This window comes from Balaenoptera borealis (genome assembly GCF_965194805.1).
Source record: "Balaenoptera borealis genome assembly, chromosome: 13".
NCBI classification, from domain to species: Eukaryota; Metazoa; Chordata; class Mammalia; order Artiodactyla; family Balaenopteridae; genus Balaenoptera; species Balaenoptera borealis.
Genome location: NC_138870.1, coordinates 60,292,609 through 60,306,726, shown reverse-complemented (window position 1 = coordinate 60,306,726; position 14,118 = coordinate 60,292,609). Strand labels below are relative to the sequence as shown.

The following is a 14,118-nucleotide window of genomic DNA, read 5'->3' as shown; positions in this document are numbered from 1 at the left end:
CCTGGGATATAGCTGTCACTCAACATGCCCAAATCCCCTTCTGCACTTCCACCCTCTGACTTCTTCGTTTCCCTTCGATTAGACAACTGTTAAGAGAAAGGGCTAGAGCTGGACTATAGGTCTTTTTTGTTTGTCTTGTCTTGTACATCTTTTTATTATAAATCTTTTTCTAGAATATTTTTATTGAAATATAGTTGATTTACAATGTCGTGTTAGTTTCAGGTGTACAGCAAAGTGGTTCAGGCATATATGTATACACATATATTCTTTTTTTACATTCTCTTCCATTATAGGAGGACTATACATCTTATGATTTAAAAATGGAGTTGTCCTCAGAATATTACATTATCCCTTATCTACACTATATGCTTGTTTGTATGTAATTATGTTCATATACCTGCATGCATGTAAGTACAATGGGTAGCTATGAATACACATGCTTATGTACATAAGGCATAAGTATCACAAACACAAAGGCAGAGCTATAGGGTTCTCAGGAGGGAGTTCTCTCATGAGGTCAAGAAAAACTTCATGAAAATGCCATTTGAAATAGACGCTGGAAAACAATTTCAACAAGCATAGTGAGGGGATGGAATCATAGGAGCAAAGGAAATAAAGGAAGGGATTTGCTCTATGAATGTAGCTCAGTTGGTCTGGGTTATGGTGTAGGGTAATTGAGGAATGGGTCAGGACGGTTGGCTTGGGCCATGTGGAAAGCTGAGACTGTCAGGGAAAGGAGTTGGCGTTTAATGTACACAGACAAGCCTGACTGTATGTCTCACAGCACGAGAATGACAACATGGACGCTGTGCTTCCAGGGCGAGCGCTCTGCTAGTGGCAGAGGCAGGGGGGTGAGTCTTAGACTGGTAGAAATCTAGAGGTAATGGCTAGCAGAGGGGGCTGGTGGCAGAGGGGATGGAAAGAAGTTATGGATAGGATGGGGACTACAGAGGTAGAAATGAGGCCTGGGTAGCCAATGGACAAGGAAAGCAAAGAAATCTGAGTCAGGGGGAGTATGGGCCGGGGTGGTAGTGACAGAGATAGACATGGAGGCAGAAACAAGGAGAGAAGAGCTTCCGGGAGAAAACAGTCAAGGCCAGCAAAGAGTGGAGAGAAGTGCTAATAAATATTGGGGGCTGTTAGTCCTCTTCAAGGGGTATTAACATATCAAAAGGGTGATTAAGAAAACCAGTCCTGTGGCTTCAAGGAAAAAAGGGGCAAAGAAAGGCAATGCAATCTGCCAACTTCTCAGTATGTAAATTCTCTCTAATGAGAACTAATGTTTACTGGCAACAAACTTTAACCCCCTTAGTTTGCCAACATACTGTCAGAACGTTTCAGAAATGATGAATGGTATTTTTTTTTCTCAGTTGTCAGGGCTAATTGGGATTCCAGCTCATTTGTGACAAATGCTACACGGCTCCAGAAAGCCTCTCAATCAAGTTGGCACAGGATGCCGAAAATCTGCCAAGAAGTGCCCTAGAGTCCTTTTCAGAAGTCGTCCTTACTCTCCTCCTCCATATTTCAGACCCCTCACCCATGACCTTAGGCCAATACTATGTCCCAAACTTGCCAGTTGTCTTTTAATTAAGAGCCAGCCTATTACTTACATATTTTCACCTTCCTATACGTACCTACACAGGATCAATTTTCTGTTTGTGCTAAATATGAAACATAGAATTAATCCTACTTTGAAGTTGTAACTCTATCTTATGCCATGATGGCATATAAATCCTCATACACACCTTTCTAGCACATATGCACCTTTCTAGAATTACATCCTAGTTTGTATAAATGCAACTCAGTGTTTGGACTCGAAAATGAATGGGTATAGAGACTTAGCATAAAAGAGTAGTCTCTTCATCTCCCCCTCCTTGCAGTAAAGGACCTCTATCATATATAATAATGTATGTATGTATGTATTTATATTTCAGCTTTATTGAGGTATAACTGACATATAAAATCGTACATTTAAAGCTTACAGTGTGGTGATTTGATATACGTATACATTGTGAATGGATTCCCCCAACCTAGATAATTAACTATTTATCACATATTTATCTTTTCGGGGGTGAGAACATTTAACATAATAATTTATGTTTTTAGTATACTTGGGTTCAAGTTCTGAATGACTAGGTGACCTTGACATTGATGCTCTAAAAGTCAGTTTTATTCCTTAGAAAACAGAGATAAGCAAAAAAGCATTTCATAAGATTACTGTGAAGTGAGACAAGGCATTTGAAGATACCAAGCATAAGGCAACGCACATTGTAGGTCCTAAGAAAAAGAATCTCTAATATTGCTTCAGCATTTGGCTAAAACTTAGCACAACATCTCCATACACATGACAGTGACCGAGACAAAACTTGGGCAAATATAGAACATTTATTGTATTATGTTTAAAAGTGCAATGCATGCTCTATTGCAGGATAGAAAAATTGAAAAGAACTATGGCTACTTACATTGTAATAAGAGAAGGGTTGCCTACAAAGGCTTTCTCAGGTATCGACTTGATATTGTTGCTATGAAATCCTCTAGAAAGAGAGGAAAAGATAATTTATAGAAAATAACCTGTGGGGTAAAATCGTTTAATAGTCCCCTCACCAAACCCGTGGCAATAATCAGCAATTTTAGTAACTAGAGGATAAGGTTAAATTCCTCTATGCATTTTGAAATGTTTGTGCCCTCACTTACTCTCTAGGAGAAAAAGATATCACAAGCTGTCATCTTGAAAGAGGAATAAAGAATCTGAAAATAATAACTGTGCTTCATGGAAACTTACAACCTAATGCTATAAAAAGAAAATCCATCTGTTAATATCCAATAGAGCATCATGGTATAACAACTTGAGACCGAGGAAACCATCTTTGGAGAGAGGATTATGATCACTCCTCCTCACCCCATTTGAAGCCAGGAGAAGAGAAAATTGACTTAAGCTGCAGTCAAGTAGAGATTTAAGTAATCTCCTTATGAGGACAAAATTTCCTGAGCTGAAGAAAGGTGCCCCAGCCCAGTGAGTCTGTAATAACAAATTGATTCTCATCTGTCGGTACTAATGTTGTCTGACTGGCAGAGGGGCAGAGTCAATGGTCTTTGGTCTATGTGGGTCTGTGGCTGAATGAGGTGAACGGCAGTCTTGGGGCTGCCTGACCTGGACAATGATGACTTCCCAGCTAAGCCCCGTGTGGGGTTTCCTGAGGCAGAACCACATAGAGGCTTTTTCTTATAAACAAGCCCTGCCGTCTACCTCCTTTAGCTGTGTGTCTTATTTCTCTTTGCCAAGAGAATAGGCTCTGTGTTTATTTTCCTTTCCAAGTGTTAGAACATTACATAGGTTATTCATATTTTTAGGTACAAAGAAAAGTAATTAAATTATAATATATAAAAGAAAATATATGCAACCTAATAGCTGAAAGTTCGCTTTACTGTAGTAAAATAGTGGGTTTCTTTAAAAATTAAATAAGATTTATGAAACATTAAAAAATATGAAATAATGTATATGAAGGCATCTAGCACTATTCTAGGCACATATATTGTGTTCATCCAGTCCTATGCAACCTAGGAAAGTTTGTCTTTCGAAATGCTCAGCAAATAACTGAATTCCAATAGAGTTCTCTACAAACTTATAACGTATATAAATGTTGGGAAAATGTGGCTTAGGAAAAGAGTATGGCTTAAAGAAATATGTATCCTTTTTTTCTAATATATATATATTAGAGAAATCCATTATAAATTAAGAAAAGATTATCTGCCGTTTGTTGGTGATAGAAGCAAATTAAAATATATTTTGGATGTAGTTAATCATTATTTACATGACCTTTTAAATTTTTCTGGTAAGTCGTATTAGGTGCAATAGTCAAACATATTCTAATATAAATTCACAAAGAATAGTTCTCCCACTAAATTTGTCCTACTTACAGTTCTTTAAGGTTGGACAGTGTCCTGATTGCAGTGGGGAATTCATCAAGATTATTATAATTTAAATCTCTGAAAATAAGTAAATAATATGTTCAGTTTTTCACTTAAAATTCATATAGATTACATTTACAAGGAACGTTAACATGCTTTTCCCATGGACCAGTATCATTGATAACAATTCTCATTCCTTTTCTTGATGAAGAGAGATTTTGTGGGTTGGCTGACCACCATCATTCCACAAGTATCTGCATTAAAATGGTCATTAGACCGGTCATGAGAAATTTCAAAGAGTCACGGCTCAATGGCACTGGGCATTAAAAGAAGGGAGGGGACATACAGCAGTGTGAATGTCCAAGCGGGAGGGACACTTGGCCAGGTGTTGGCGGCTGGCCGCTGTAGCTCTTCACCCGAACCCGGCTCACCAAGCTGCCAGCTAGTCTGTGCCCTCCTCGGGGCTCCTGAACCACACCCACTTTCCGGTCCCCTCCTCCATTCTCTGACTTTGTCCCACTGCTTTTCAGAGTCTCTCCTGAGAGGACATCTAGGAGAGTGGCTTTGTTCCTGACTCCGGTACAGTTCCTGTCTTTCTCCCAGCCTGAGGTCCAGGATGATAGCCTGCTTTTGGAGGGGCTTATGTGGTACAGGGCACTCTCAGGAAGGACCTCAGGTCTAGAATTTCCACACGGTCACAAATAAAGATTCAGATCCGAAGGGTGACGTTTTCCTTGGTCTGTGAGGCAAAGCTCTCTATCATCCTTCCAGCATAGAGACGGAATGGCCGAACAATCTCAAATCATTCGTTTCTCTATCTGTTATGACACAAATGGCTTTTCAGTTCCATTACTCACAAGCGCTTTATAGACTTAACTCCACCATTTATCTACATCTCCATATGAAAAAGTAATTGCCTCCTTGTCTCTGGGAACGGCAGATTTCCCAGATGACGCAGAAAAACCTTTTGGTCAGGCAATCAGATGTGGTTAGATCTTCCTCTGTGGGGAAGAATTGCTATTTAATTTTAAGAGAGAGATAATTTGACCAAGTTAAACATGAATCAAGATTCCTACTTGTCTGGCACAAACCATCCTTAAGCTATACAGCAGGCAGGAAACTTGTGTCTTTTGTGGACATAAATTTTCTTCCTGTTTGTAAATCTCTCCAGATGCTCTGTTTTGATTAAACGAGGATTGGGTCCTTATAAATTACTTAGATTTCTAGTGAGGGAAAGGAAGAGGTTGGGGAAAACCAATCTACTGAGTCTCTGTAGCCCTGGGCAAGGCGAGGGAAGAGGGGACATTGACACTCACATGAATTTGCCCTGAATGCATGTATTGCATGAATTTGCAATCCTGGGTCCTTACCTCAAGCGCTGGGGTAGGGGGGATGGGGAAGACTATTTACGGAAATACCTATCAAAGCCCATCTTGTTCTTTTGTTCCCGTTGTGTTGAAAAGGACTGGAAAGCGCTATCCATTGCTAATATTCCCCAGCCCAGCCTTGGTGTAAATAAGGGAGACGTTCTAATTTTTCCAAGCCGCTGATGGGAACAGCTTGCCTGTGCCTTTAAGTTGACTTCAAAGTCCTGCCTGGACAAGTTCACCTTTGGCATCTCCTTATGAGGCTGATTCCTCCTTTCTAAGAGGAAGCACAGAGTGACTTAAGTAACCCTGGAAGGACAGCTGTTAGGTCCTGCAGGAAATGAGTGGACCCACATCTGGTTAGAAGCTAAATTGACCAGGTACAAAGTGCTAAGCTCTGTATGCAAATGAACAAGGGCTCCAAAGCCATAGGAGGTGTGGTCTTTGGTCATGTCCTTCTGCAGTCCTGGTCAGAGCCAGGGTTGTAGATTCAGCGGCGCTGTGTGGCTTAGTACACTTGAGTGTTAAAAACATGGAGGTGAGGAGGGCGCAGCTGGAACCACTTCCTCTCCCAGCACACACAGTGTCCCCACTGCCTGTCATGGCACCCCCGTGAGGCCTCTTACTCAACAGGGCGATGAAGAGCGGCCCCTCCCCTAGGAAGCAGCTCAGCCCTGGGGAGGCCCGTAAGAACTGTTCTCGCGGTGGCTCCGGGTGGTCAGCTGGCTGGACTCTATGTATTTGTATTACAGATAGCAACTCAGAGCTGAGGTTTTGACCCACTCTTTGGAAGTAGGGTATAGTGGTAAGCATGGATTTTGGAGTCAAACTAGAGAAGGAAGCAAATCCCAGTTATGCTGTTGACTGGCTATGTCGTGTTGATAAAGTAACTTAACCTTACTGGAGCCTAGAATGGTATGGTAGCACCTGCTCTCATGGGATGCTTGTAGGAGTGACTGAAACAACGTATGCTGAGCGCTCAGTACAGTATTGGTTAGAGATACACTCAATAAATGTACTACTGTTACTACTTTTTAGACTTTTGAGTTGCTTCAGCAGGAACCTTCACCATTCGCTAATGAGACGCCTGTTCCTTTTGGATTGGACAGAGTTTGGCGTGTGCTACTCTACATCCTCTCATTCGGGGGGTTGGACCAGACTCATGAGTAGTGAGCCCGAGTGACAATACGGAACTGATCCTTGACAGAGTACACATTCCTAAGCAAACAGTCACTACTCAGTAGAGGACATCTCATTTAGCTTATAATGATTCTAACCAATTTATCACTCTTGATAGATTAAAATAAAATCTCAGTTTTATTGTTCAGCTCTGTAGGGTGTGTGCGTGTGGGTAAGATGAAGCCACTGTAAATATCTGTTTAAAGCTCAGGCAATTAACCAAACCAAATAGCAAGTCTGACTTTAAGGCTATTTTGATTCCTTCAGAATAGTCATGAAAACACTGAAAAAAGGGAAACAAATAAAAGGTCAACTCACAAAGTCTCCAGGCTGTGGAGCCCATCAAAGCATTTCTTTCCCAGGGAGTGGATTCTATTGTTATGGAGATGCCTGCAGGAGAACATTACTGACAGTCATGAAGGCACACTGCACATGGAAACTTAGGCACAACATTTTGATTGCTGAAATCCAAAGAAACTTATGCTAAAGAATGCACTGATTATATGTAAGAAATGCTTTGTTTAACGTTTTTGTTTGTTTTAAAGGCTATCTGCCCCATTCACTCTTACCACAGATGATCCCATACCCCAGAATTTAATAGGCAGTCACAGTTTTACCTTTTGGGTTTGAGATAGCATGGAGTGTATAATAATCACGGAGTGAGCAACGAGACTGATAAAAGTAAATTCAGGTTGTTCAGTATGGCTTTGGGATGTAGGATACTAAATAGAGATTCTGACCAACACTGACAAATGGAGGATGGAAGGAAGGTCCTAGGTGTACTAAGCACATTTTCCATTAAAGCTGATGGCTTATCATGGCTACATTCCCAGGGTGGGGCTACAGGTTAAGAGGAAACAACAATCTCAGCCACAGACAATGGGGATCAGATTTTTTGGCTGCCCAAGGAGAGTAGTTATCTTGACATAGTATAAATGGCTCTAATTATCATCTTTGGCTCAATGGTTAAGTCGGTTAGGTCAGGGCCAGTGAGAACAGCTGTGTGCATAACTGAAAACCGGACCAAGTCCCAAAGGGGTTTTTGGAAAATGGGCTTAAGGACAGGGGAAAAAGAATAGCTGGATCTCTGTAAATCCATTCCCTCTAGTGGAGGGAAAAATTAAAGCACCTACCCAGCTTCTGGTGGGATAGAAGCATCACCTTTGTATGTGAAATTCAGTATAGAAATTTGTTACTATCAATCACCCCACATGTCCTATCCTTTCAGACTAAGGTTTTCATTCTAATAAATATATGTTGGTTTCATGTGAGATCTTTGTGACATTTATTGAGGATCTTTTACATGCAACACATGAGGAAAGAGGGTTGAGGGGAGCCTAAAAAGATGGATGAGATGCTGGCCAGCCCTCAAAGGCGTATATACTGCAGTGCAAGAGACTGACGTGTCATCAGGAAAAGTGGAATGATTGAAGACAGTGAAGGGCTGGTGGGGGGCATGGAGCAAAGCCAGAGATAGTGCAGAAGACGCCTTCCACGAAGTCACCATGCGAACTGCTCTTAGAGGCTGTCAGGCAGCTACTGTTGTCCTATATCAGGATTGATTGATTGACTATTATGTTATACACGTGGGGCATCCTTCTACACTCTTGAACTGATTATTTTTCAAACTATTACTTGAGAATCTTTTTGATTTACTTGAAATAGTGAAATCTGGACCTCAAAGGAAAAAAGCCATACAAATGCATAGCTGGCTGTCAAGGGTTCATTCCTTGCTTCTGTTCCCTTGGAAGGGGTTCAAGAAGTTCTTATTAAATAATAAGAAGGGCATATTTCAATTTGACCTGCATTATAAATTATTATCAGAAATAAGGGATTTTTTTATTAACTTCGGTCACAGGACTAACCATACAGTGTGGTGATTACCTGTACAATACACAATGGCTTCCCTAAGACAGAGGTCATATTTTGTTATCTTTGAATGCCTAGCAGTGCTTGGCCCTTGGCAGGTGCTCGATAAATGCTGTTTAGTTCTTTTACACCATTAGAACATTTATGAGTCATTTTGGGGGGTTTTCCCTCCCTTAAAATGTCCCTATTCAAAGTCTGAAGGGCTATCTGTTTAAGGTCAAGGTCTTACAGTGAATTACAAGGTGTTACAGTGAATTTAGAAACTGTTAAAAGAGAGAGGAAAAAAAATCAATAAAACTTACAGAACCACCAAGCTGGAGAGGTTTCTAAAGGCGTAGTCCGGTATGTGGTGTATTTTGTTCAGGGCCAAGGTCATGGCCTGCAGTGCTGATAAACTCCTCAAAGCCTGGACAGGGATTTCTGTCAGAGCGTTGTCATCCAGCCACAGGTGCCTCAGAGAATACAGGCCACTGAAACAGCTGGGGGGCACGGAGCTGATGTGGTTGGCATCCAGACGCCTGGGGAAGAGAGCAAGCAAGAACAGAAGAAGAGAGCGAAGCCCAGGCACAAGTTGCGCCTTGCAGGAAAACCTCGCCCAGGCACAAGATGCCCCTTGCAGGAAAACCTCAATATGCTGATTAATAGGAGTGAGACAGGGCTCGGGGCCCTCAGGACCCCCTGACATCTGGAGCATTCTGCTCTCCCGGTAGCCTCTTCTCACTCATGAGTAGAACCACTGCTGTAAAATTCCACGGTGCCGTGATTGTCTTCCAGCCTTGTGGATAACATGCTTTCCAGCAAGGAAGTGGCCTCCCCTGGGGTATAACGTTTCAGCGTGATCTTTTAGCTTCCCTTTCTGAAACCAGGAGAAAGACACCTTCTCTCCTCCTTCCCACCCCAAGACAAACAAATGTTGTTACTTTCCTGGACTCTTTTGAACATACAAAACATACTTATTGACTAGCTCTGGGAAAAGATTATTTCAGTATTTGAAAGGGACGAAGTAATTTTTACAAGGCTGTCAGAGGCATGCCTCAGGGAGAAGGGAGGTGCCCCCCCCTTTTTCTTACTATTGTGCTGAAAAGCCTAAACCTGCAGGCTTTCTTGCTCATCCGAACCAAAGGCATTGAGCAGATGTTTGTTTTTCTTGACATTTTAAATGAATAATAACATTAACAGCTTTCCCAGTTTTTGCTTGCTTTTTCTACACATCATTTTTTTTTAAAAATGGGGAAATACATCTAAAAATAGGTCTAGTTAATAAGCTGTTGCAGCTTCAGAGCCAGCAGAGGGAGTGCAATACATTTATTTCACCCTAATCCAACATAAACAATGCCTGTAATGACAATGCCTTAACTTTTCGTATTGAAGGGACCAGACAGACACAAATTGAAATTTCCTGTAAGGTGCATGAACAACAGAACCATCGACATTCAGCTATGCATCCAACAGCCCTCATTCATTTTTTCCAGTCTGTTCTCAAGGCTCACACATTTGTTTGCATTTTCAAAGCTAGGATTAAAGAAAGAGAAGAGTTGCATTTTAAGCAGCACATGTATTAGGAAGGATTAGAAAATCACGAGTGGATTTTGAAAAATGTTTTAGGAAGCACTTAAGACTAAACAGATGCAGGAAGCACACCAGGATCACAAAATAATCCCCTGCAGACCAAATTTAAACAGTTTAGAAATAGATGGAGTTCTCTGTGGTAGGGAGCTAATCTCAATGGAAAGCAGCTTCCTCACTTTTGGTCACACGTGTCACTCCACTCATGCTCTGGCTCCTGCTTCTCCTGACTGAATGGGGAGGGATGCCCTCAAGGCCCTGGGCCAAGTTTTGATACTGAGATAAGGTCACTTGGAACAAACAAGTCAGGTGTCACAGCCCACTCACAATTAAATTTCCAGTAGAACAACTATCATTGCAGGCAGCAGAAACGCAGCTTCCAAATATCTCAAGGTTCTGTCTACAACTGGAACTGCAAAGGTTTAGACGAACTCAACACCGTCTCTTCCCCGTATTCCAGCAACAACATGCTCGGCCCATGTTCAAATAAGGTATAATGTCATCGGGGAATGAGGTGGTGCTTGTTTTTGTTTGACTAAGAGTAAAGCACATGTGTAAACTCTCCTTAATGACTGCACTGATTAAAGCATGAAGATTTTATTTAAATAATATGAATTTCTGAGTTTTAGTTGACATACTGATGACTGCTAGTTGCTTATGCACTGAAACTACAAGTGCTTCTAAGTCCTGAAAAGGATTGACATTCAGGTTCAGCGTAGCCATCAGGTTACATGTACAGAAAAGGCTTTCTCTGCATTGAGTCGCAGGCTTGTCTTTTTCGCTATTTAAGTTACTACCAAAGTTTCTGCTGGATCTTGAAGTGACCCTGGTATCAGTTTCCAATGTTAAAAAGTCCATTTCTCTGGATAGATGTCTTTTATGAATCATCTCCCACCTCCAGTAAAAAGGATGCAATCTGGCTTCTACGCCATGATCTTAGAGCAATTTGCTATGTAAAATGAGTAGGACAGGGGCTTCCCTGGTGGCGCAGTGGTTGAGAATCTGCCTGCCAATGCAGGGGACACGGGTTCGAGCCCTGGTCTGGGAAGATCCCACATGCCGCGGAGCAGCTGGGCCCGTGAGCCACAATTACTGAGCCTGCGCGTCTGGAGCCTGTGCTCTGCAGCAAGAGAGGCCACGATGGTGAGAGGCCCGCGCACCGCGATGAAGAGTGGCCCCCGCTTGCCACAGCTAGGGAAAGCCCTCGCACAGAAACGAAGACCCAACACAGCCAAAAATAAATAAATAAATAAAAATTAAAAAAAATAAAAAAATAAAAAATAAAATGAGTAGGACAGGGCAATTCTTCACAGTCCTAATACTCCAAATACTAATACACCCTGACCCAGTACTCAGGTATCCTGAGTGCAGCATTAAACGTTTCTCTTTCTCAACAGTTTCTTCATCCAAGAAGCTCCCCACAAATGATATTCCTTCTCAATGCGGTGTTTTGAAATCCGTGTCCACCTGGCTGCAGTGGTCCAAACCTATTTCAGAAAGTGGTATATTGTTCACGCTCAGAGGTATCATCTGAGTCAATCTTAACAGAAGATCCCAAGGCAAACCAGAGTATAGAATTCATCATCCAGCCACTCATACAGGTAGTTCTTACAGAGCAAGGTTAAGACTGTGGACAAAGCAGCTGGCAGGGTACGAGTTGTGCCTATTCAGTGAGTAAACAGAAAGCTCATGTTATGTCAACCTGGTCTGGTGGGGCAGTTGGGCGTTTTCTATTCATATGCTTGAAAATGCAATCGTTAAGCACTGGAGTGTAAGTAAAACATGAGAACACAGTACATGAAAACACACGTAGAAATGTGGTTCTATAATATTATCAGGTGCAACAAGTATAACTACATTATATGGCTCCACTTTTTAAGGGTTTTTTGGTTTTCATTTCTATTTCCTGCAAGTCACAAAGGTGTGTGTTTGTGTGTGTGTGTGAGCAGTCAGCTCAGAATCTGTGAATCGGTGCAGAGGTTTGGGATGAGAAATTTTGGGTCCAAGTCAGAGAGCAGCTGTATGACCATGGCCAAGTCAACAGACTTCAGCTTTCACATCTGTAAATTGGGGGTAACTCTATCTTACTAAAGAAAATAATACAACAAGACTTTGTAAACTATAAAGCACCTTAATGATTTTTAAATTATTACTGCTTGAAGTGGGTTAACAGTTTGCATTTTTGTCTTTTGACCATAGAAACCAGTCAGAAAAAAAGAAGTCAATTAAAATTTTCCCTTAGTCAAAAGTTGGTTAAAATGAGTGCCAGCTTGTCAGTGAATTTCAGTTCTGAGACATGCAGACTACTTCTTTCATCCCTCATAACAGAAATGATGAAGAGGTGTCTGCGATTAGACACCCTTACTTTTCAGCCTTCAGTATTATCATTACACGTACGTGTGTGTGTGTATATATCTATATCTATACCTATCTATCTGTCTATCTATATCTCAGTATCACAAAGGGCAAATAGTTGTGTTCCTGATACATTACTGAAGAGTACATCTTCACTCTGAAGGCAAAGAAGAAGTGGTGACATGTGATAGATGGCACATTCTCAGAGAAAGTTCCTAGCAGTGATCTTGGCATTTAAGTATCCATCAATAATGGGGCAGAGGCAGCATAAAGCCTGCGGTGCAGTTAGGTGTAGCAAAATGAAACACTTTAACAAAGGGAGTGGCCTCACCTTCTTCTGGACAAACAAACCTCTTAATTATGATCTTGAAATGCAATCTGAAAAGTAATCACTACATGGGAAATAGCACCCATTTTATGCTCTGTATGTTACTTATAACTTACAGAAAATGATAGATAAAATAAAATGTTACCCTACTTCCTATGTCACATGCAACCACCTACATAATGAGCATATGGTAAACTGGAAAGTGCACTGAGTTAGGAGAATTAAGACACAAATTTAAGTCAAGACTCTGTCACTTATTAAATTCTGAGATTAGGGGCATTCTGATTAATTTCTCTGAGGGTCAATTTTCATATCTGTAAAGCAGAATCACAACATGTCACACAATTGCTATGGGAATTAAATGAGAAAAATATGTGCAGAAGGGTTTTGCAAACAGTAAAGCACTACAAATGATAGGCTTATTACTGGAGAAAAATCTTCACATTTAGGAAGTAGTATCATTCCCCCTGCCCTGAAGTTTCTTTTGTTTGCTCTGAAGCATCGTAATCCTTTGTAATTTCAAATCTCTCTATCGGAGATTGCCATTTTTTTTTTTTTTGGTCATATGGACTGACAGGATGGCTGATTTTGTACTCACTGTACATCCTTAATACATATGTCCGGGGCTTCCCTGGTGGCGCAGTGATTGAGAATCTGCCTGCCAATGCAGGGGACACGGGTTCGAGCCCTGGTCTGGGAAGATCCCAAATGCTGCGGAGCAACTGGGCCCATGAGCCACAACTACTGAGCCTGCGCGTCTGGAGCCTGTGCTCCGCAAAAAGAGAGGCCGCGATAGTGAGAGGCCCGCGCATCGTGATGAAGAGTGGCCCCTGCTTGCCACAACTAGAGAAAGCCCTCGCACAGAAACGAAGACCCAACACAGCCAAAAAAAATTAAAAAAAACAAACAAACATATGTCCAGCACTGCAGGTTTTGACTGGTGTTATAGGAAGGCTTCCTTCACAGAGAAAAGGAGATGCACACATCTTTTGTGTTTCTCCAGCAAAGGTCCAAAAAGTCCCCAAAGGGGCTTCCCTGGTGGCGCAGTGGTTGAGAATCTGCCTGCCAATGCAGGGGACACGGGTTCGAGCCCTGGTCTGGGAAGATCCCACATGCCGCGGAGCAGCTGGGCCCGTGAGCCACAATTACTGAGCTTGCGCATCTGGAGCCTGTGCTCCGCAACAAGAGAGGCCGTGATAGTGAGAGGCCCGCGCATCGCAATGAAGAGTGGCCCCCGCTTGCCGCAACTGCAGAAAGCCCTCGCACAGAAACGAAGACCCAACACAGCCATAAATAAATTAAAAAAAAAAAAAAAAAAAGTCCCCAAAGGCAAAAATGGCTGAGGAAAAATATGATATCATCTAGTGCAATAACAGAATTTTTATTAACTATGAGCCTCTGCAGTGTCCCTTAGAGGACCACAAGTGATGAGAAATGGATTCGTCATGCCTTTTGGGCATATGTTGAAACTCCTTCTCTGGCGGGAAGCCTGGAGGTCGGAGGGCTCTGCCATTGCCAAAAGGGATTCTACCTCACAACCTGCTG

General features: G+C 41.9%; 1 protein-coding gene across 3 annotated transcripts in view; it reads right to left on the bottom strand.

Moving 5' to 3' along the window:
* LGR5 (leucine rich repeat containing G protein-coupled receptor 5) overlaps positions 1-14,118 on the bottom strand; it is a 121,640-nt gene that overhangs the window by 16,144 nt on the left and 91,378 nt on the right. For all 3 annotated transcript variants that reach the window (XM_082351572.1, XM_082351573.1, XM_082351574.1), the window contains 4 exons: positions 8,627-8,842; positions 6,774-6,845; positions 3,919-3,987; positions 2,463-2,534 (listed from right to left, as the gene is read on the bottom strand). In XM_082351572.1, coding sequence (XP_082207698.1) covers positions 2,463-2,534; positions 3,919-3,987; positions 6,774-6,845; positions 8,627-8,842 — 429 coding nt within the window. The remainder of the gene's footprint in view (positions 1-2,462; positions 2,535-3,918; positions 3,988-6,773; positions 6,846-8,626; positions 8,843-14,118) is intronic.